General features: G+C 61.9%; 1 protein-coding gene across 2 annotated transcripts in view; it reads left to right on the forward strand.

The window, feature by feature from the left end:
- The window catches only part of LOC102458512 (putative cation-transporting ATPase 13A4), a 52691-nt gene that overhangs the window by 14901 nt on the left and 15103 nt on the right, over positions 1-22687 (forward strand). Inside the window, exons 6-19 of one of the 2 annotated variants that reach the window (XM_075938288.2) lie at positions 1605-1674; positions 2211-2345; positions 3136-3208; positions 4465-4596; positions 5753-5923; positions 8457-8614; positions 10318-10506; positions 11572-11633; positions 12337-12487; positions 15380-15466; positions 16773-16926; positions 18251-18362; positions 20000-20124; positions 21118-21281. In XM_075938288.2, coding sequence (XP_075794403.2) covers positions 1605-1674; positions 2211-2345; positions 3136-3208; positions 4465-4596; positions 5753-5923; positions 8457-8614; positions 10318-10506; positions 11572-11633; positions 12337-12487; positions 15380-15466; positions 16773-16926; positions 18251-18362; positions 20000-20124; positions 21118-21281 — 1783 coding nt within the window. The remainder of the gene's footprint in view (positions 1-1604; positions 1675-2210; positions 2346-3135; positions 3209-4464; positions 4597-5752; positions 5924-8456; positions 8615-10317; positions 10507-11571; positions 11634-12336; positions 12488-15379; positions 15467-16772; positions 16927-18250; positions 18363-19999; positions 20125-21117; positions 21282-22687) is intronic. The other variant, XM_075938289.2, reaches the window with a different exon arrangement.

Consider the following 22687-nt stretch of genomic DNA (forward strand, 5'->3'; position numbering starts at 1 on the left):
ACAGCTCAGACATGATTTCCAAACCCCCAAACAAGGAAAACAATACAGCCGGTCCCCGAGTTGCGAACGGTCGACTTACGACCGTTCACAGTTACGACCAAAAATGTCATAAACGGCGGACCCCGAGTTACGAACGCAATCCGTGCTTATGAACAGCGCGGTCGCGTGTAACTCAATGGGGTCCGACTTACGAACAAACCGAGTTACGACCAATTTCTTGGTCCGTAACCGGTTTGTAAGTCGGAGACAGGCTGTAAACTCTGACAGACTATCTAAACTGTCCCCTACTTCCACATTTCAAGAAGTCCATTCTTGGAGAGAGAAAGAGTCTCCCATCTCCCTCAGTCCCTGGGAGAAACTGCTCTGATCTCAAACAAAGAAGAGAGAGAGAAAAACTCCTCTTTTCCAGTTCAAAATTCCTATCTGCTTTTTTATTGGCTGACTGTCCTAACCCCCTTCTCTAGGTGCATCTCCAATTGCTTAAGCTTTTCCTCACTTCAGGTAAGTCAGACTCGCCTTAGCTGCTCCTATTGATGACAGCCCCTGACCAGAGTCTTTGGGTGTTTCTACAGTCCAAATGCAAAACAAATAAATGAAGAGTTGCATTCGTTTGTTTGTGTATTGCAAATCATCTGGCTTCTAACCTGGGTCCAAAGTCGCCAGTAAATCAGAATACTCTGCATTATATTCTGAGCTGTGGAGAAGGGTCCTTGTAAGTGTGTCAGTCCCGGCACATTAAGGGGACAAGACGGGGGAGGGGAGGAATATCTTTGATGGGACCAGCTGCTATTGGTGGGAGAGACCTCACCCACCTTGTTGCACTAATGCAGTGAGAGTTGCACTTCAACCCTTTAGTGTTCGAATAGTACTAGAGAGGCAGCCGTGTTAGTCTGGTCTTGCTGAAACAAAAGACAGAACTACGGAGCACTTTAAAGACTAACAAGATGGTTTATTAGGTGATGAGCTTCCGTGGGCCAGACGAAAGCTCATCACCTAATAAACCGTCTTGTTAGTCTTTAAAGTGCTGCATAGTCCTGTCTTTTGTTTCACCTTTAGTGTTCGGTCCCCCAGTTACAAGGGATCAGTGCAGGAGAGAAACGTTCATTGCTGCTTTCAGGCCGCTGCGCATTTAGTTCTTCCTGATGGAGAGGCTGTTCTGACGCTAGCGTCTCTGGCACAGACACAGTGCGCATGCAAAGATGTGGGCTAGTCACGTGTCACGTCTGCTCTTGCAAGCGGCCAGGTTTGCATCTCGCTGCCGGTGAGCGCCTGCAGTGTCTTTGTGCTCGACAGTGACTGGGCGTGCAAAGCGTGCACTCACGGTTTGTGTTTACCACCGTGCACAAAGAATGGGGCTGCCCTGGGGCCGCACTGCTTCCTGCACAGACCTGGTGCAGCTACACAACTAGCACGTGGAAAACACCACACCCGGCCTCCTTCTCTGTGGAGCCCAGGCTCGGCCAGGCTGGGGGTTGTGTTTTCAGACGGGACGCGTTCTGACTCCCCACGGAGCCGGGGGCCGGAGCTGCTTGAGGTGCGTTGTTGGGGCCCAGCAAGTGGAGCGAGAAAACCAGCTTTCCCGTTCATAATCCTTCCCCCCACAGGAGGCTTGTCTGTGGGCCAAACACCATCGACGTGCCTGTGGTCCCTGTGTGGAAGCTGCTCGTCAGAGAGGTGAGCTGCATTTCCATTGCCACGCGGACATGGAGCGTAGACAGGTGGCACGTGGCTGGTTTGGCGCGTGGACCCCCCTCTCCGCGCCTCCTCCACTGAGCACGCTCCCGCTCCCGCTCCCGCTCCTCCAAATTCCCACTGGGAACCCGCCCAGGGAACGGTCCCACGCTGCCTCCTTGCCAGTCCTCCCTCGGCTGGCTGCAGTGCCCGGGTAATAAATCCAGCGGCACCGGCAGGCCAGGCTGGTTCCTCCTGCCAGCACCACGTGGCCTGTGTGACTCCCACCTCGTGCCACCGTCCAACCCTTCTCTGCTCCACTTCACAGGAGACCGTCGCAGCCAAACTCACATCCCCACTGATCAAGGTGCTTGGCTCCAGCGCCCTGGCTCTGACCCAGCCAGGCTGCCTAGTCTGGAGCCGGGGCTATGCAAGTTAGCCCGGGCCTGGGGCTCAGCCAGTCTCTCCCGGGGCGGAGCGTCTCTGAGCAGTGTAAATGCGGCTTCCTAACTCCCCGCTACTGCTCCGTCTCCACACAGGTCCTGAATCCCTTTTACGTCTTCCAGCTCTTCAGCGTCTGCCTGTGGTTCGCGGAGGATTATAAGGAGTACGCCCTGGCGATCATAGTCATGTCCCTCCTGTCCATCGCCGTCACCGTGTACGACCTCCGACAGGTGCGCTGCCCTGCCTGGTGGCAGGGGCCAGGGTCACTGCCGCTGCCAGCCAGCTCGGAGGACTTGGCAGGTTGCACCCAGCCTGGTACAACACGGCTGCAGCTCTGCTCCCTATTTCATAATAAAACTCGGCTGAAGCTGAGCCTGTGTCGGGCCCCCAGTGCCTGGGGGTGCCGGAGTCCCAGCCCTGAGACTCAGTGACAAGGTCCTAGCAAAGGGCGTATTGAGCAGGTCTGCACTGCAGGTGTGTCCGCGGGCTCACTGCAAAACCTGGAAGGGGTTTGCTGGGGCGGGGGCCTTGGGTTGTTCCCCGTCCTGCTCAGGAAGTGGACGCTGCCGCGGGAAGGGGCAGCCGAGAGACGATCAGCTGTTCCCAGCGTGCGATAAATCACAGGCACTCAACGGTGATTTGCCTCGCCCTTAAACAAGTGCGAAAGCATGGAGGGAATTCCCCGGGCTGGAGCGGGGACGCTCCCCCAGGGAATCGAGAGCAGGACAGAGAGAATGGAAGAGTTAGACGTGGCCAAGGGCCTGCCCAGTCCCTTTGTCTGGGAAGACTCAGGCTCTGGGATGTGCATGCAGCGGCACGAGGGAACGCTGTGGAGTACGAGAGGCTGGCGCGTCGCCGGGATGCGGCTCTGTGAGCTGCTGCAGAGGGCGGATTAGAGCGGCCGGGTGGAGGCTCTGCGGGGGAGCCCGGCGTGGGGCTTGTTACGCCTAGCGAGCGGCACGAGGCCTTTCTCTGGACGGTCACTCACACCGGACTCTTCCTTCTCTCTCGGACTTGCAGCAATCCAGGAAACTGCACAAGCTGGTGGAGTCTCACAACAGTGTCCGGGTCACCGTGTGCAGGAAAGGGGAAGGTGCGTCCTGGTCCCCTTTTCTCTTTCTTTTCTCTTCAGTTCCCGTGGGACAGTCGCTCCTGTGGGCACCGGGAGCCAGTCAGGGCTCTGACAGTTTCCCCTTTCCTCCCCGGCCGGCCGATTGGCTTCTCGTGCGTCAGTCTCACACCTACAGTATCAGTCGCGTGGTGGCCACGCCTGGCCCGGGTCGAACAACCCACTGCCCTGGGGAGCGGAGCTAGCGGGGGCCTGTCTCCCTCCGTGGGCCCATCGACTCTGCCGCTGGCTGTTCCCGTTGGCGAGGGCTCCGGGCAGCAACAAGAAGCAGGGCCAAGCGGGTGTCTGGGGCCACTGCGCAGAGACATCCCAGACCCACGTGCTCCCCAGCTGTGGGACGGTTTGGTTCTGTAGCGATGGCGACTGTTGCGGGGGACTCCTGGGGGGGGTTTAGGTTGGGGCGCTCACCCATTCTGGAAATCACAGCGCCACATGGCGAGTGTTTAGCTCGAACCCCCCCGAGGCGGAGGAGAGGAAAGCCCCCCGAGAGGCGCAGGTCTCCTGGGCGGCCCAGACACTCACCCCCCAAGCACGAGGGGCTGCCACCTTCTCCAACGCCGCTCACTCGGATTCAGCCCAGCTTCCCGCGCTCCCCCAGCACCTCCCAGAAAGTTCAGTGCACCCCCACAGCTGGGAACCGAGGCCGTGGTGGCGGGGGACGGTAGGGCTGGGGCAGGCAAGCCTACAGCCACACCCCCAGCCCGGGGAGGACAGGCAGCGCCTGCCCCTGAGCACGGGAAGGACGGGCGCTGGGTGCCCCCAGAATTCCTCCAGCAGGCGCTCTGGGGCGTAGTGTGGGGGGGCTGGGAAGGCAGAGCCTACCCCTGCCTCGCGCACCGGCCGCCCCGCCTGAGGGTTTGTCGGGAGGCACCAGCTGGAAAGGCCGGGATGGCTCAGGACAACGCCCTTCTCCAGAGGCCTGGGGGATGCCGGGGCGGGAGGAGGCTGGGGCACACACAGGCAGGGCCCACAGGGCCTCTCTCACGAGCGCGGCTGTTTGCTGAGGGCAGCCAGACTGAGACGCCGGGACCCGCCGGGCTGCCTGAGTGAGGCCTGCATCGGTTGCCATGGGGATGCGAAATCGTAGGACAGATCCGCGTGGACCCCCATGGCTCCTTGCCAGCCCCTTTCCTCTCAAAGCCTGTGGCAGCCACCGGACGCGGGGTCAGCCGGCTGGCCCCTGTGCACAGCGCTACAGGTTCGCCCCCGCTTTGCCGCAGGTTTCCAGGAGCTGGAATCAAGCCACCTCGTGCCCGGAGACATGCTGGCCGTGACCGGGGCCAAAGCCCTCCTGCCGTGCGACGCCATCCTGCTCAGCGGCGGGTGCGTCGTCAACGAGAGCACGCTGACAGGTACGGCGCGGGGGGGTGACCGGTTACCCCTGGGGGCGGGGCCAGCTCAGGCGGTTAAGCGGTTAACCATTAGGCTGACCTAACGATTAACCAGCTAACTCATTAAGGGGATTTTGCATCCCTAGCATGGAGCGTGCATGGCCCGTCTAACGGCACCGCCTCACCCCGGTGGGCTCTGGAGCGCTTGCCTCAGACGCATTCCTGTGGAGAGAGCGAGTCCTTCAGAGAAAGCCGGCCCGCCGCAGGGGGGGGCAGGGCAGGGCCCGGGACGCAGGGGCCCAGGGAGGCTGAGCTGCCGGCAGACACAGCCTGACGTCCCGCTGCAGCCCAGGGGCAGGGCAGGGCGCAAAGCAGCTGGTCTGCCTGGCCGCCCTGGGGCGCGTTCTGCCGGGACGTAGCTCAGAGACCTGGCAGCAGCCAGGCACGTGACTAAAAGCTTCCCCTCTCGGGCGGGAAGTAGTCCAGCAGCCAGGGACCCGCTGCCCGGTCCCAGCCGGACGCCGGGGAGCCACCGACTCAGCTCCACGCTGATGGGGCACAGCCGCTGCCTGGCCTGAGGAGAGGCCCTGCCCCCGGCTGTCCCCGGCGAGTCAGGATTCAGGCCTTGCCCCCCTGCCCTGCGCCAGGACAGTTCCCATGCAGCCTGTGTGCCCTCGTTCCTTTGCCTGAGCAGCCGCATGCCCCGGGAGGGACCCTGCAACGCCGGCACGGCTGCGCTAGTGGCCAGGGCGCTTGCAAGGGCCCGGAGAGCACGGGTGGCTCGTGGCAGCACTCGGGAGAGGCGCTGTCCCCATATGCCCCTGCCAGTATTTTAACTGCCAAATGCGGGGGCCTCACATGCCACCTTGCTCCTCTGGGTGGCTCTTCCTGCACCCCTCCCTCCGCAGGCACCGGCTGTCCTGCTTGGGAGAGCCAGGTTCCCCTCCCTGCTGCGCCAGGGACTCACTTGTGTGACCTTGGTCAAGTCCCTGTGCCCTCTGCCCTGCGCCCCCGGGGCTGGCGGCAGGCGGCAGGAGGAGGGAGAACACACTGAGGCTGGGAGATGCTCGGACACTAGGGCGATGAGGGTCAGAGGCAGAACCGGGCAGCGGCGAACCCCCGCCCAGCCCGCGAAGGGAGGAGGCAGGTTTCCCTCATGTGCCCCACTCTCCTCCAGGGGAAAGCATCCCAGTCACCAAGACGCCCTTGCCCCGGTCGGGGGACGCCAGGCCCTGGAGAACCTGCTGCGCGGAGGATTACAAACGCCACGTCCTCTTCTGCGGAACGGAGATCGTCCAGAGCCAGGCCGACGGCAGCGGGCCAGCGCGAGCCGTGGTGCTGCGGACCGGTCAGCCCATTCCCTCTTCACGGGGCTCCTCCCTCAGGCAGGGGCCGGGCCGGGGGCACGTCTACACTGCCCAGGGGAGACCTCGGCAGCAAGGAGCCGAGCCGGGCGCCCTGGGCGCGGGCTGCAAGGCTGGCAGGAGCCGGGGAGGCGTTGGGCTCAGGCTGGCCAGGCGGGAGGCTCTGAGAGCACCGGCTCCAGCCCAAGGCCCAAGGGCTGCATGGCTGGTGTGAGGCATGTGGGAGAGTTGCAGGGTGGCTGTTGTGGGCAGCTGGGGGAGGCAAGCCCCCAACCCCGCCCCTAGCCCCGCCCCTTCTGCCCAGGCCACGCCCCTGTCACGGGGAGGGCGGGACACAGTCCTGGAGCACGGGGAGCTGGTGCCCTAGGCAGCCACACTCCATCCCCAGTCCATGTTCTGGGGGCGGGGCCAGGCTGGCGGGTTGCGAAGGCGACGCCTCCCCCTGCCTAGCGCACCGGCCGCCCGTGGGAGCTGTGCCTACGAGTCCTGCTATGTCTTGTCTGTGCGGTTTGGCATCACCCGCAACCACCCACCACAGCATCGCACTGCACGGGCCCAGGAACCTGCAGCTGCCAGGTGTGTGGGGTGTCCCAGTGCCCAGCTACCCGCCCTCTGGGCACCTGGCTCGCGAGGGATGGGCCCCGCCGGCTCCGGCCCAATGGCAGCTCGGCTCCAGCGTCCTGGTTGGGGGGGCTTTCGGCAAGGGGGTCCCCCTGAGGAAATTGCTCCTCGGCCCCATCCAACCCAGGCAGGCTGAGCACAGCACCCTGCAAGGCCCAGCCCCAGCGCTGGGTTGGGGTGGGCTAGGGAGGGAGGCTCTTGTATTGCTGGCGATTTACGTTGTGAGCACCCTTGGGCAGGGCTTGGCATTCCAGGCGCGTGGCCGTGTCCGGGCACGAGCACCTGGGGCATGCCCGGCGGCAGGGCTGGCCCGACAGGGCTCGTGGGGGTGTGGCCCAGAGGAGACACCCGGCAGTGCAAAGGGAGAAGCCGGCTTGGCGAGGCAAGAGGCTGCCCGGCTCTGACCCAGCCAGACCTTAGCCAACCCGGGTGCAAACTGCAGGCGGCTCCGAGCACAGGCTGCCTAAGGCCTGGCGCGGCGCCGAGCGTGGGGAGCGCACAGCCAGGAGGAGGCCGAACCGGCGCACGACTGCACAAAGGCCGCTCTGCCGCGCTGGCGTCCGCGGGGTCCTGCACGCTCCGGGAAAATGGCTTTTCTGAGCTGACCAACGCGCGGCTCAACTTCAGGGCCCCACTTTCCCGCCCCCGTGTCCCGGTTGCCCCACAAGTCTCTTTCCCCCAGTTACACCGATCGTCGGCACCAGCCCCTTCCCCGGGAGTTTTGTGACATCCCTGGGGAGCTCCTCTTGCAGATGCCCCGGAGGCACTGGGTTCATCGCAAGCTGCCCTGGCTGAGCCCTGAAAGCATCAAGCCTCCTGCCAAGCCGGGTTCTCACGCGCACAGTGACAGCGCTGCCAAAGAGGGAGGGCGTTTGGGGGCAGGAGGGGCTCAGGGCTGGGCATGAGAAGGCTGCAGGCTTTGGGAGGGAGTTGGGGTGCATGAGGGGGTGTGGGACAGGGGGTTGGGGCACAGGAGAGGTGCTCCCCTGGGGGGGGCTCCCAACATGTCCCTGCTGCTCCGAAGCAGAGACGCGACCAGGCCAGGAGGAGCAGGGGCACCAGCACTCCAGCGGGGAAGGGGAAGGGGTGGCCATGAGGCCCCCCCATTGCTGTTCCTCACACAGGAGCCACAGATACATGGCCCTGCTCCAGGGGCGTCATTCAGTGCAGAAGGTAGCCCAGAACAGCAGCAGATTGGACCTTTTGGGGGTGGGGGTTCTCAGAAAACGCCTTTCGGTTTGATGCAATTCACCTGGCTGCTCCTTGCAGCCAAATTTCCAACTGAAATGTCGGGTGAATTTGAAACTCGAGGCACAAAACGACTTTCCCAAGACCCAGTAGTGAGGATCCCTGAGACTCACCCTCCTCCAAACCCACAGGTGTCTGGGAGTCCCCCGAGGGCGGGGTTAGCCGGGGATGGCACAGCTCCGCCCCGAAACCGTGCACAGTGCTCCTCATCCCTCCTGCTCTGTGAAACCAGCCCGAGCGCCCAGCGCCTGCTCCCGGGGCCCGTTAGTACAAGCCATCGCTTCCAATGCTCCCCCGGCGGACAGGACTGTCTGACCTGTATCGCGGGGCAAACCTACCCGGCAATCGGCGTGTCTTGCGCACTGAGTGGCCAGTCACACCGTTACTCGCTGCTGTGTTTAGCCCCGCGGAAGTTCCCCCCGGCTCTGCCCTTGGCGTGTGTGCGGCACTGCCCATGCTGATGGCGGCTTAGGACAAGCACCGCCGTCTCTGGCATGAGCGGGTCCACACAGCCGCTTTTATGAGTCAGGACGTGGGATGGGAAGCTGCGGTCGCTTGAACCGTTTCGTTCCGCTGCGGCTCTGCCGGGACGTTTGGTCCCAGGGCCACTGTTGACTTGATGCCGCTGGGTTTGGTTTGTCACTCCAGGTTTCAACACCGCCAAAGGGGGCCTGGTGAGGTCCATTCTCTACCCGAAACCCATGGATTTCAAGCTGTACCGAGACGCCATACGGTTCCTGACGTGCCTCGTGCTGCTGGCGATGGTGGGGATGGTCTACGCGGTGTGCGTCTTCGCGCTCAGCGGGGTGAGTGGGAGGAGCCCCCGCCTCCGACTCCGGGGGGGCACGGCCATTTGGCGCGTACGGAGCTGGCTGCACTTTTGAAACATGCTCGTATCTGCAGGACATTCTTGCCCTGACGTGGGATCATTTTGCAGATGATACCAAACTGGGTGGGGTTGCAACTTCTTTGGAGGATAGGGACATAATTCAAAATGACTGTAGCAAGTTAGAGAAATGGTCAGAGGTAAACAGGATGAGGTTTAATAAAGAGAAATGCAAAGTGCTCCACTTAGGAAGGAACAATCAGTTCCATACATACAAGATGGGAAGCGACTGTCTAGGAAGGAGCATGGCGGAAAGGGATCTAGGGGTCATAGTGGACCACAAGTTGAATATGAGTCAACAGTGTGATGCTGTTGCAAAAAAAGCAAATATGATTCTAGGTTGTATCAACAGGTGTGTTGTAAGCAAAACTCGTGAAGTCATTCTGCCGCTCTACTCTGCACTAGTTAGGCCTCAGCTGAGTACTGTGTCCAGTTCTGGGCGCCACATTTCAAGAAAGATGTGGAGAAATTGGAAAGGGTCCAGAGAAGAGCGACAAGAATGATTAAAGGTTTAGAGAACATGACCTATGAAGCCAGGCTTCATGAACTGGGCTTGTTTAGTTTGGAAAAAAGAAGATTAAGGGGGGACATGATAGCGGTTTTCAAATATCTAAAAGGGTGTCACAAGGAGGAAGGAGAAAATTTGTTCCTCTTGGTTTCTGAGGACAGGACAAGGAGTAATGGGCTTAAAGTGCAGCGGGGGAGGTTTAGATTGGACATTAGGAAAAAATTCCTAACTGTCAGGGTGGTCAAATATTGGAATAAATTACCAAGGGAGGTGGTGGAATCTCCCTCTCTGGAGATATTTAAGATCAGGTTAGATAGACATCTGTCAGGGATGGTGTAGACGGAGCTTGGTCCTGCCTTGAGGGTGGGGGGCTGGACTCGATGACCTCTCGAGGTCCCTTCCAGTCCTATGATTCTATGATTTTAAAATGAAGTTGCGTTTCCAGACACAAGGCCTGTTTGTTTTCATGGCAAGGTCCAAGACCCCACAAGTATCCCACAAGTTAACATCCCCTCCAAGGTCTCCCCAGTGTCTCTGAGCGTCCTCTTCGAGGTACAGATTCTCCCCACAGGTTTATCTCCTTCCTCCTCCAGACATCCTAGCGCAGGGCCAGGGAACCCGTTTTGGACGGGGACCACAGACGCTCGGGAAAATCTGTCGGGGGCCGCACACCAGAGCCTGGGGCCCAAGCTGGTAGTTGTTGGGGGCCCAGCCTCCCGGGGGAACAGCAGGGGTCTGGAGCACCATTGCTGGGGGCGGGGGGCTGAGACTCGGGGGTCAGATTGAGGGAAGTGGGAGCAGCATCCGGCCCCCAGGCCGCAGGTTCCAAGCCCCTGTTCTATAGCCAGGCCTGCAGGGCCAGCCCAGTTCCCCAGTCACTGCACGTGGGCCTGGTCTCAGCTCAGTACAGGCCCACAGCTGCAGCTGCTCTCGGTGGGCTCCCCATCATGTCCCGTGGGCTCCCGCTGCACAGCGCAATGCGGGAGCTCCTGGGCATTACGGGCCCTTCAGAGCGTGGGCCCAGGGCCCCGGGCGCCGTGGTAAATCCGCGGCTGATCTGCTCCCAGGAGACACCGGAGAGGTACGACCCGCGCTTGTTCCCTCCCCGCTCACAGGAAGCGGCGGGAGAAGTGGTGAAGAAGGCGCTGGACGTCATCACGATCGCCGTTCCCCCGGCGCTGCCCGCGGCGCTGGCCACGGGGGTCATGTACACGCAGGGCAGGCTGAAGAAAAAGGGAATCTTCTGCATCAGCCCCCAGAGGATCAACGTGTGCGGGCAGCTGAACCTGGTCTGCTTCGACAAAGTGAGTGCAGCGCCCCGGGGAGGGAGGGAGCCGCCCTTCGGACGGGCGCCCGGGGCAGCGTCCCGGCTTCTCCTCTCCTCTCCTCCCGGCGCTTTCACAGATTCTGTCTCCCTGGGGCGGGGGAGCCTGCCAGGGACTTGGTCCGAAAGGGGCTCGGGCCCAAACCAAGGGGAAGCTACAGCCCGAGCTCCCTGGCCCCCCCGCAACCCGCGCCACATCAGCACCCGCTGGGGCGTGGCCTTGCCATCCAGCGCAGTCGTGCAGCACGTGGCCTGGGCGGAACCCGAACCAGCCCGCCTGGACCGTTCCGTGCGCTGCCCACTCTGTGCCTGCGCGAGGGGAGCAGTCCTGGCGGGCGCTGCCAGTCGGCGTTCACGGTGCACTGCGAGGGGGTCCTAACGGCCGGTCGAGTCAGCGTGTTACTGGCGTCGGGGGCTGGCCACCTCCCCTGGACGGGAGCCCCCGCAGAAGCGAGGCCACGCCGTGACGTGGCTGTCGTCCCCTCGTGGCTCTCTGGGGTCAGACCCCCCTCACACTCCGGCTGCTGCCCCGCAAAGCACCAGCGACACACCGGCCTGAGCTCCCGCCCAGGGAGCGTGGCAAAGCTAGTGGGACCATGCAGGTCTGGGCAAGCGCCCGTGGGCCATGCTCACATTGCAGCCCACGCCGCAGCCTTTGCCGCTGTTCCGAGCTGGGCTAGCCAGCGCAAAGCCAGCAGGGCCACGCTTAGCCACGCTGCAAAGCAGCCCCCCAAGCGCACGGCACACGTGGCCGAGACGTCACAGCCCCACGCTGGAACGGCCAGCCCTCTCCGCGCTCCCCTGGTGTGTCCCTGCCAACACCAGCAGGCTCCGGGTCTGGCTCCACTGTCCGCACACAGGGCGTTCGCGCCAAATGCCGCCCCCGGGCTGTTCTGTCTCCCTGTGGCAGCGGCTCAGGGCCCGGTGCTTGGAAGGGGTCTGGCGGTTCCTGTGTCCCCGCAGGGACCCGGTGAGCCAGAGCCTGTTCTGCGCGCTCCTGTGTCCTTCCAAAGTGACGCTCACGCCAGTGTCCATTTCCCCCTAGACGGGCACCTTAACGGAAGATGGACTGGACCTGTGGGGGGTGATCCCTTCGGAAGCAAACAGGTAACGGCCCTGGGCCCGCGGGGGGTGGATTGTGCCGGGAGTCATGCTCGGTCGCTCTCCTTCCTTTCGCAGCAGCCGGGGGACCCCAGGCTGGGATTCTCACACGTGGCAGGCTGAGTTCAGGCCCGGTTAGGAGTGATGGACATTGGCGACTTTCCGTGGCCTTGTGAAATGGGTGGCCCCAGCCAGCTCCTGCAGAACAAGGGTCCCTGTCCCAGGACACCACCGTGCCTGTCCATATTTCCTGCCTCTGCTGACAGTCCCAGCGGACGGAAGGGCCCAGGGAGCCAGGGAGGCTGAACCCCCCTGCCCACAGCTGAGGCACATGGGCCATCTGGCCGGGTCTCTTGAGGGCTCCATAGAGGTTGCCGGTTTCTGGTACTGTCCACTGAACACTTTGCCCTCGCTGGGGCCAACTTCATGACCAATGAAAGCTTTGCTATTTCAGCGCCACTAAAGGCAGCCCGGCCCCGAGCCGGCGGCTAAGTCTGCGTTGCAGGTGGCATTCGAGCTCCACGGGGCCGCCCTGCCCCTGGAGTGCGGTGGCCTGCCCAGAGGAGCGCGCGAAGGGACGAGCGTGGGCGCGAGCCGTGCCGCTCCCGGAGAGGGGTGGGGTCCCCCGGGTCGCGGTGCGGGGTCACAGCGAGAGGAAGTGTCGTTAAGCCACGAACCGCAGCGAGTCGTCTGCTTTCTTACAAACCAGCTTTCAGAACGTTCACCGCTTCGCCGTGGGGCGCAGCTTGTCCTGGGGACCCGTGTGCGGCGCCATGGCGAGCTGCCATTCCCTGCTCCTTCTGGACGGGAAGATACAGGGAGACCCCCTGGACCTGAAAATGTTTGAGGCAACTAACTGGGTAAAGCCTGTTTGACTGTTGCTCTAAGATCGGTACTGGCTCGGGGGGGGGGGGGGATTCCTCGCTCCCGGGTGCAGGGCCATCTCCCTCAGAAGAGCCAGCGTTCTCACCGCTCCGCTAGCTGCCTTTTCCGGCAGACCTTAAGCCGACCTTCGGCTGTGTGGGGCAACTGGCCTAAGTGGCCAATGTGATTAAGTGCAAACTAATGGCCCTCGGAAAATATCATCCCAGCTGGACACACCATACGATGGGGGCTCAGTGAGCTGTTACCGCCAAGAGAGATCCCGGAGTCACTGCGATAGTTTTCTGTAACATGCACTCCACGTGCAGCAGCAGTCAAAACAGCAAACGCCATGGTAGGAGCCATTAGGAGACACCAGAAAATACCATAATGCCACTCTTCAAATCCACGCTACGCCCACACCTTGAACGCTGCGTGCAGCTCTGGGCAGCCCACCTAAAACAGATATATTCAAATTGGAAAAAGTGCTGAGAAGGGCAACCAGAATGTTTAACAGCCCATCTGAGCAGAGATTAAAAAGACTGGGAGTGTTCAGCTTAAGAAAGAAATAACTAAGAGGGGATATGATAGAGGGCAATGGATCATCACTAGTGTGCAGACAGTAAGTGGAAGAGTTATTTCCTCCTCCTCAGAACACAAGAAACAGGGGTTGCCCAATGAAATTAACAGGCAGCAGGTGTAAAACAAACCAAAGGAAGTATTTCTTCAAACAATGCACAACCTGTGGAACTCCTTGCCAGAGGATGTTGTGAAGGCCAGGACTTTAACAGGGTTTAAAAAAGAGCTGGATAGATTCCTGGAGGTTAGGTCCATCAATGGCTATTAGTCAGGATGGGTAGGGTATCCCTCGCCTCTGTTTGTCAGAAGCTGAGAATGGATCGCTCAGTGATTCCCAGTTCTGTTCACTCCCTCTAGGGCACCTGTTGGAATCAGGCTCCGGGGCTGGGGGTGGACAATGGATCTGTCCCACTGTGGCTGTTCTTCTGTCCTTAACTAAGTTGCATGGCCTGTGTGCTCTTTAAACACCAAGCCACACCCGAAACAGAACCTGCTGCGTAAGCAGTCACCTCCCGAAGGACGTATCTTGTCAAGGGGCACAGTGTGGGGAGGGGTCCTGGGAGCCGGGATTTCTGGGTTCTGTTCCCAGTTCTGCTATTACCTCCTGCATGGCCTTGGGCAACTTGCCGCGTGCCTCAGTTTGTCCTGTGGGCTGTATAATCTAGCAACATCCAACCCCCCAGTAAAGCATGGGAGTGTTGCCCTCCCCCCCCCCCCCCGGCTCCCATCTTCTGATTCTGGCTGCACCCCGGCCTCCTGCCGCCCTCTGGCTCCTGCCGTTCCCTCTCCTGCTCCCTCCTGCTGCCCCCTGGCTCCTGCCGTTCCCTCTCCTGCTCCCTCCTGCCGCCCCCTGGCTCCTGCCGTTCCCTCTCCTGCTCCCTCCTGCCGCCCCCTGGCTCCTGCCGTTCCCTCTCCTGCTCCCTCCTGCCGCCCCCTGGCTCCTGCCGTTCCCTCTCCTGCTCCCTCCTGCCGCCCGTCAGGGAGCCCTGAAACAAGCCCAAGCTCCTTGCTCTCTCCAGCCACAGTGGCCCCGGGCACGGAGAGCCCAGGCCAGCCCCGGCAGGACGGCGCTTGCTCCTTGTGTGGGATGGGCCGGTGCGCTGGTCTCACCCGGGGTGTGAAGATGCTCAGTCCTGGGAGAGCCCAGCAGCCACTTGAGGGAATCGACGGCCGGGGCCCAGAGCTGCTAGAAACCCTACAAGTCATTTGCTAACCGGTGCAGCGCAGCGCTCCCTCGAATCTCACCCCACTAGCCGCTGAGTCCCATTGCAGAGCCCGGCACGGGAGGTTTCCAGCCGACGGGCGGTTTGCCAGGTCCTGGATGGCAGCCGGCCGTTGTGAGCCCCAGCGCAGCCCAGTCACCCTGTGTTCTGCGGCTGCGTCGCCAGCGGCCCCACGCCCCACCCTCGGCACAGACTGCGCGGGCGTGAGGCGCGGGGCTGGAGAACAGAGGTGGCGCCTCGCTAGCGCTTTCCTTTCCACTGGCTCGGCTGTATGCCTCCTGTGATGGCGCGTTGGGGTTTTCCAGCCTCCTGCACCAGCCAGACTCCACCAGCCAGTAGAACAGAGGGAGTTTATTGCTTCTCCAGGACACAGCACAGCACAGATGGAATCTGGTTCCAGGGCAGGCCTAGGATGCCTCAGCCCCCCTTGAGATGGGGAGCCTGGGCCCCTAAATCCCAGCCTGTTGCCTACGCTGCTTCCTCCATGATCCCAGCCAGAAACCTAACTCACTCACTTCCAGCCCTGCCCCCAGCCAGGGCTCCACTCCCCTTCTTCCCATTGTTCTGCTCCCTGGGAGATCACTGGTCAGACAGGTTTGAAGCCCCCTTGCATAATGACTCATTCCCTGCCCTGCTGGGCCGTGCTGGGGGTCACCCACAACCCACTGCCCAGCATAGCAACCAGCAAGGTACCCCCACTAGGTCACACCTCCCCCGCAGGCTGGGTCGGTGACAGGGACCTGTCAGGCTCCCTGTGCCACAGAAGAATGTGATTCTGAGGGGCGATTCCATATTGCGGGGTCCTGGGAGGGTCAATCCAAGTTTGCTGTAAAAGGCCATGGAAGCAGGGGATGGAGCCTGCTGCGTCCGTGCAAAGCCTTGTCCATCACCCCCTTCCCTCACACTGCATCCCAATAAGGGACCGTGCCTAGTTCTCAGGCCCGGGATCAATGGTCCAGGGGCGTTGGCTAGGGTGGGCGTGTGGTGGCCCCGCGGGTTCGTTCACCGCTGGCCCTCGCGAAGGGCCCGTTGGAGAATTGCTCTTGGCGCCGGTGACTGAAAAGCTCCTCTCCCTCTGTACATAACCAGGAGCTGCGAGAGCCCAGGGAAGGGCTGGTTAGCGAGGGGCAGTTCGCGCACGCGCTGGTTATCAAACCCGGCCCCAACGCCGGCCACGTAAGTTTTCCATCCCCCACGCCATCCAGAGCTGAGTTCCGTCAGAGGCGACAGTCACTGGGGGCCCTGCTGGGACGGGCTCGGCCCCCCCACCCCCAAACATCTCTTCCCTGCCCCGCTGTGCCTCGGGGGGACAGCAACGCGTTTCTCTCCAGCCACGCGGGACAAGGCACGCCGCGCCGTTGGGGCGCCGTGGGCCCAAGCAGGGCACTGAGCCGGGAGGTCTTCTCTCTCCGCTTTGCCAGCGCTGCCCTTCCCCTCAGCACTGCGCCGCTCTGGAGCAAAGGCGGGGGCGGGGGGTGGAGATAACCCCCCAGGGCTGGGCTGGGCTCCATAGGGCCAGAGTAGGCTGGGAGCCCTGAGGGGAGGAAGGGCGCTAGGACCCCTCCTCTCCTTGTCAGCCTGTGCCAAGGCCAGTAGAGTCCAGGCCTCTCTGCTTGTGGGAATCAGGGGCTGCCAAGGCCCTGCTCCCCTGGGGCGCTGGATACCCCAAAGGGGGCAGGACCATGGACCGGGCTCGGCCCAGGCCAGTACAGTCAGTTCCTGGCTGGTGGGCGGGGTTGTGCCCATCCCCTTGGCGTCGGTGGCTCTGCTAGGGGCTGCTCCCCGGCGGGGGCGGGGTCTCTCCGCGGTCTATCAGCTGGGGCTGCGCACCCGCCCGCCAGCGCTCTCCTGTGCGAACTCACCCGTGGCTGAGCACAGAGCCTGCCGCCGGCCTGTCTGCGCAGGGTCAAACTGGATCTAGCGCCCAGGAAATTCAGCCCACAGCTTTCCCGCCGAGCTGTCAGCCTGATGCGCCTGGCCCCTCCAGCCTCCCTGGGCGTTATCACCCCTCCGGGGCTGGCCAGGGCTGGAGACACCGGCCGGGGCAGCCCGGGGCCCTGGGGTGACACAGACTCTCCCTCAGGCCGGGCTCCCACGCACAGGGGCTAACTCATGGCCATTGGTGCGGCCGGGTAGGACTTTCCCCCCAGAGCAGCCAGGAGCGACCTTGGGGCTCCCTCCCCTTCCTCCTCAGCGTGTGGCGAGAGTCACTTGTCAGGATCATTGGGGCGTCTCACCTCACCGCTTCCCTGCCCGCCCCGGGGCCTGGGGGCCGAACCCAGCCCCTCCCGTCCGCTGCCCGTGGCACGTCGTGGTCCCGTCTCCTGAGCTGTGGTGCTAATGCGGGTGCAGGGCTGGCATGAGGGCGCTGGGCGGCCAAGGAGATCCAGCCGCTCAGCGCAGATGGGCCCGTCGCTTGCGCCGGTAAGCGCCGCCGGCTCCAGCCGGGCTGCAGCACGTGGTGCCTGCGCTTCTCTCCTAGGTCCCGGTGGAAGGCATTGCCGTCTTACGCCAGTTCCCGTTCTCCTCAGCCCTGCAGAGGATGTCGGTCCTCGCACAGGAAATCGGAGGGGAGCAGCGGGTCTTCATGAAGGGGGCGCCGGAGACGGTGGCCAAGTTCTGCAGACCAGAGACCGGTGAGCAGCATCTCGCCCGGCGCTGAAAGGCGGCTCTGGAAGGGCGCGGGTCCCGCACCGCGGGGGGAGAGAGCCGGCGTCAATGCCTGGGGCCAGACGCTCGCGCGCAGCCTGAGCGGGAGCGCCTCTCGGCAGCGACTCGCTCTGGCCGCTCGGGGCGGGTATCCTCTAGCCCAGCTCGGCCAGAGGGCGCCGCTGAGAGAAGAGCCGAAGGTGCAAACTGGTGGCATCCTCCACAGCAGACCTTGCCCAGGCCCCAGCCAACAGCAGCCAAGCAGAATTGTCTTTTCTTTGCTCTTGGCTACAGCGACCCACATGAGTCGCAGACTGAGCTAATGGTTAGAGCTGGGGAGTAGAAGTCAAGAGTCCTGGGTTCCGAGCCAGCCTCAGCCACTTGCTCGCCATGTGCCCTTAGTCAAGTCACTTAATCTGCCTGAGCATTGTTTAGCCATCTGTAAAATGGTGAGAAAGACACGGCCTGAGGAGGGTTTACCAGCGGCAGGAAAGCAATCGGGGGCCGTGGCCGGACGGTGACAGGGAAGGGCAGTGTTGTCACTGGGGGTATGTCTACACTAGCCCCCTAGTTCGAACTAGGGTGGTTAATGTAGGCAACCAGAGTTGCAAATGAAGCCCGGGATTTGAATTTCCTGGGCTTCATTTGCATAAAGACGGGCGCCACCATTTTTAAATGTCCGCTAGTGCGGACTCCGTGCCACGCGGCTACACGCGGCACGGACTAGGTAGTTCGGACTAGGCTTCCTACTCCGAACTCCCGTTACTCCTCGTGGGACGTCCAGGCCGCAGGGTTTCCTGCCTTCTCTATGTATTTCCCAGCAGCGAGTGTCTGCCCACGCTGGTCTGCCGGCTGCCTCGCCCGGCCATGGCCCCAGCCCTTTGGATGCAGCCTGTGTCCTCCCGGCACCCAGAGAAAACGCGGTTAAACCAGTGAGCGCCGCTGCTCTTGCTAAGTTCACCAGCCCCCTCCACCCCTCCGGGGCTCGCTTGCAGTGACCAGGCCAGCGCCTCGGCTCCCAACAAGCGCACGGTCCTATGAGACGCAGTCAGCCCAGCCCCCCAATCCCCACCCCGGGGGCCCGAGGCTCCAGCCAGGCTGCAGCCCAAAGTCTGTTCTTTGTGGGTCCCTGGAGAACCACGATGCACCTCCCCTGCCCCGGGGCTGGCTTCCCAGGCTGAGGGGGGACAGCCCTGACCCCCCCCCCGCGACTACCGCAGGAACGGGAGGGGCCGCGGCAACAGGGGCTGGGCCTCGCCCCCGCGGTTTGCTCTGGAGGCCAGCGGGACGCCCCTCTTCTCTCCTGCACAGTGCCGCCCAGCTTCGGCCAGGAGCTCCAGTTCCACGCGGCGCGGGGCTTCCGGGTCATCGGCCTGGCGCACAGAACGCTGCCGCCGGGGACGCAGGCCGCTGGCTCCCCCAGGTGAGAGGCTCCCGTAGGCTATTCTGCGCTGCTCAGATACCAGGGTGATGGGCACCCGGCTCTGAGCATTGGGCTAGGGGCGTCCTCGCAGCAACGCCCCACCCGTCTCCTCGCTCTCCTCGCCCGGGCGTGTCCACGGACAGGTCCCGTTACTGAGTGTGACGGCGTGCGACAGGGGCCGTTGATGGCGGGACAACACGCCTGTCCCTGTGGGGCAGCAGGAGGGGGCGGGATTGTGGGAAGGGCTTTGGAGGGCAGGCCACACACTTGTGATCTGACTGGCATCCTCTGTGCCACGTGGCCTGGTTCCAGCCCCCGCCGTGTGCGCAGGGCCCAGAGTGCAACAAGCAGGCGCCTGAGGCCGGTGTGTGTGGATGGGCGGGCGGAGCGACAGGCGCCTCGGAGCATGAGGCTGTAGGTGCGTTATCCGCCCTCTCGCCCGGGCGAGCGTGCTGCTGGGGGGGCAGGCTGGATGTCCAGGCGGCGGGTCTCAGGGGGCTCACTGTAACACCAGGCTGTGGCGCTGGCCAGGGACGCAGGGAGCTTTCTGCTGGCATGGACAGGAGGGTAACTGAGCTCTCAGCCGAACGCCCAGAGCCCTCGGCTGCAGCGTGGCCGCCCGACGCGTGTAGCGGGACACCCGGCCACCGCTGGCAGCATTTCCCATGCAGTTGTGGGTCACACGGCGAGACGCGTGACCGTGGAAGGGCCTGATTCCGGGGACCCGCTCACGGGTGCCCTGGCAACGTCAGCCCCTCCCCGCCAGAGTGAGCAGCTCAAGGCTGGGTCTTTGGCCTCCAGCCCACCCCAGGCATCCAGCCCGCGTCTGGGAGAGGGAGCCGGACTCGTTGTGCAGCATCGAGATTGTTACCTGCGTCCTGGGCAGGGCCACACTGCGCTCCCCGACACTTGTGCAACCCTGTTCACGCCAGCAGCCTGGCCCCCGGGTGAGTCAGGGCAGCGGGTGAAGATGCCGAGGCTGACGAGGGTGGAATTTGCTGCCAGTGATGACACACGAGACAAGAAGAACCCACCCAGCCTGGTGCCCAGATCGGAAGCTGGGTTGGCAGAGCTGGGAGTTACCAAGCAAACAGCTTTTTCTTTATTAACCACGTAACCACGATCCGGTGTCTCTGTGAGACACTGGGCCCCTTCCCAGCCCACCCCCATGCCACTGCCACAGTCCCCTGCAGACTAGACCAGCCAGGGGACTATCGCTCCACATGGCTCCCGGCCACAATGACTCTAGCAGCCCCCGCCAAGGCTACTTATATACTGAGCTCCGCCCCCAGGCTGAGGAGAGTCCAGAGGGAAAGAGGGTGTCTCCTTTCCAAATACAACCAGTGCCACCTAGTGTCCCTGTCAGGCGATGCTTCCAGGCGCAGGGAACTTCTCCACGGGCGTGCAGGGAACTTCTCCACGGGCGTGCAGGGAACTTCTCCACGGGCGTGCAGGGAACTTCTCCACGGGCGTGCTTCAGGAGGGTGCTGGAAGGGCTAATTAGTTCACCGGAAAGGCTGTTTGGGATGGCAATAGACATGCACCCAGCATGCTGGCTAGTGAGCTGATTCAACAGTAAAACCAGACTGAGATTCCGGAAAGTTCCTCAGAGACGTCTCTTTCTTCCTCGTGCCCAGGGAGGAGCTGGAGAGCGACCTGACGTTCCTGGGCCTGCTGATCATGGAAAACCGGCTGAAGGCCGAGACCAAGCCCGTGCTGGAAGAGCTCAGCGCTGCCCGGATCAGGAGCGTGATGGTCACAGGTAGCTCCCGGGAGAGATGCCTTGTGGGCGCTGGCGCTGAACAGCAGAAGTGGTGCTTTCCAGTGACTCGTGTCCCAGAAGCCGCCGTGGCTCCTGCCTGTTCCTGTGGCCCCTCGACCCCTAGCACAGCCCTGGCTTCCTCCTCCGTCCACAGTCAAGCCGCTGGGCTGACTCGCACTCACAATCTCTCTCCTTGGTTCTACCGGTGGCTCTGTCCCTCTCCCTTCTCGGCCTGCGCTCCCCTCGCCCTGCGATGCAAGTGGGAGGGAGGGCCGGCCGGGGAAGGGCTGCGTGAGCTCCCCCATGCTACCGTTGCATTGCTCTGGCCTTCTTGGGTTTCCGATACTCATCTTACCCCTAGGCTGTGCCAGGACAATCGAGCTATTTCCCTCAACGCCACAGTTAATTCCCTTTTCATTCTTTTACCTTCTACTCGGCTGAAGGGATACACGTGCCCCCTTCTGGCAGGCGAGCCAGTAGAGTTTCCTCAGCCGGATTCAGTCCAGACCAGATAAAATGTGAATTTCAAAGGCAGGAAAAATTCATCACATCCAAAATGGCTGTGGAGCGTTGCTCTGTGCGGTTAAACTACGGCCATTTCCCACACCAGAGGTGGCTGCATTTCAACAGTGGGTGAAGTGAAATCTGTATCAAAGGGACTTTCCAGTTCCTCTGGATCCTTGGGATGCAAGTGATGGTCAGGTGCAAGGCAGAGGTATTACAGAAACATGCAGATACCCACATTGAACGTGAGAACAGCAGAACGGCCACACTGGGTCCGACCAAAGGTCCATCTAGCCCCATGCCCTGTCTGCCGGTAGTTACCTCTGTCATAAACCTGCTACTGTCTCTCTTCCGAGCTGAAATCTCTCTGGCCCCCAGCTGTGCGATCACACGGATGTCAGGGAAAGGTTTTCATTTCCTCCAGCCTCAAGGTCTAAAATCGGCAGAAGGCAAACTTGCAGATAACACCCCTGCCCCCGCTTTTCCTAGGTGACAACGTTCAGACAGCGATTACGGTTGCCAAAAACTCCAGCATGATTTCTCCTACCAGTCAAGTGATTCTCGTTGAAGCTAATGAGCGATCAGGGTCCCCCGCAGCCTCCATCAGCTGGCAGCTAACGGAAGCAAGCAGCCCCAATGGCCATGGAAACCTGGTGAGTGCTAAATGGGCAGGTCTCGTGGGGGGGAGAGGAACTGAGCACTGGCAGGTGGGGACGGGTCTAACTCGCTGGCGTATCTCTGGCACCCCGTCTGCTCGTCCCTCCTGCGCTTCAGAACGTGCTGGGTCAGGATAGCGATGAAAAGGGATCGTTAAATCGCTGTCCCCTTCGTGCCCCGTCCTGCTAGTGCCCTGGGACGGGTCTGTGCTGATGCTGGCTTTGCACGTTCGTCTAGGGCAGTGTTTCTCAACCTTTTTTAGAAAGTACCCCTGTGACGGCGCGTTGGGGTCCCCCGTCTCCTGCACCCCCGAAATGGCACGAACAGACTCTGCCAGCCAGTAGAATAGAGGTGGTTTATTGCTTCCCCAGTATACAGCACAGCACAGATGTCATCAGGTTACAGGGCAGGCCTAGGATGCCTCAGCCCCCCTTGATATGGGGGGGGGGTCTCGGCTTCTAAACCCCCCAGCCTGTTGCTGAGGCTGCCTCCTCCATCCTCCCAGACAGAAACTAACTGACTCTCCTCCAGCCCTGCCCCCCAGCCAGGGCAGCATCCACCTTCCTTTGTTTCTCTCCATGGTGGTTAGCTGGTCCCACCGGTTGAGAGATCCCTTTGCATAATGACCCATCCCTGTCCTTCTGGGCTGTGGTGCCGGCGGCAGCCAGTGGGGTGTGATGTAGCGGGGGTAACCTGCTAACTCTCTGGCTGCTGTCTGGAGCACCACCGAGCAGACAAGCGATGAGTCACTATGCAAAGAGGGTATCCCAACTGGTTTGGCCAGCTGACCCCCATGGAGAGGAACAAAGGAAGGTGGATGCTGCCCTGGCTGGGGGCAGGGCTGGAAGAGGGGAGTTAGTTCCTGGCTGGAAAGCAGGGAAGAAGGAGCTGGGGAGGGGGCTGGGATCCCCCCATCTCAAGGGGGGCACTGAGGCCTCTTAGCCCCCAGTTCCTGTAACCAGATTCCATCTGTGCTAGGCTGTATCCTGGAGGAGCAATAAACCCCCCTCAATTCCACTGGCTGGTGCAGTCTGTTTGTGCCATTTCGGGGTGCAGGAGATGGGGGACCCCAACGCGCCGTCACATGGGGTTACCACAGACCCATAGAAACCAGCAAGTTCCCCCCCACTACGTCACAACCCCTTTTTCAAAAAAATTAGACGTACCCCCAGGACCTACAGTTTTCAGACACACACAATTTTTGTCTCCCTTTGGAACACATTTGTTTAAACAACTGAATTGTAGCTGGGTAGGCGATGACATTTTTGGGTGTAAAAAGTAGAAAAATAATAAAGCTCTGTAAAACTTCAAACCAAAATTCAGTTTTCTCCAAATGTCAGTTGTGTTGATGCAGAGTGGATCCCACTTGCCCTGTAATCCCATTTCAGCTGCACTGCCAGCG

Source organism: Pelodiscus sinensis, chromosome 10 (assembly GCF_052426305.1).
Source record: "Pelodiscus sinensis isolate ZL-2025 chromosome 10, ASM5242630v1, whole genome shotgun sequence".
Taxonomy (NCBI): Eukaryota; Metazoa; Chordata; order Testudines; family Trionychidae; genus Pelodiscus; species Pelodiscus sinensis.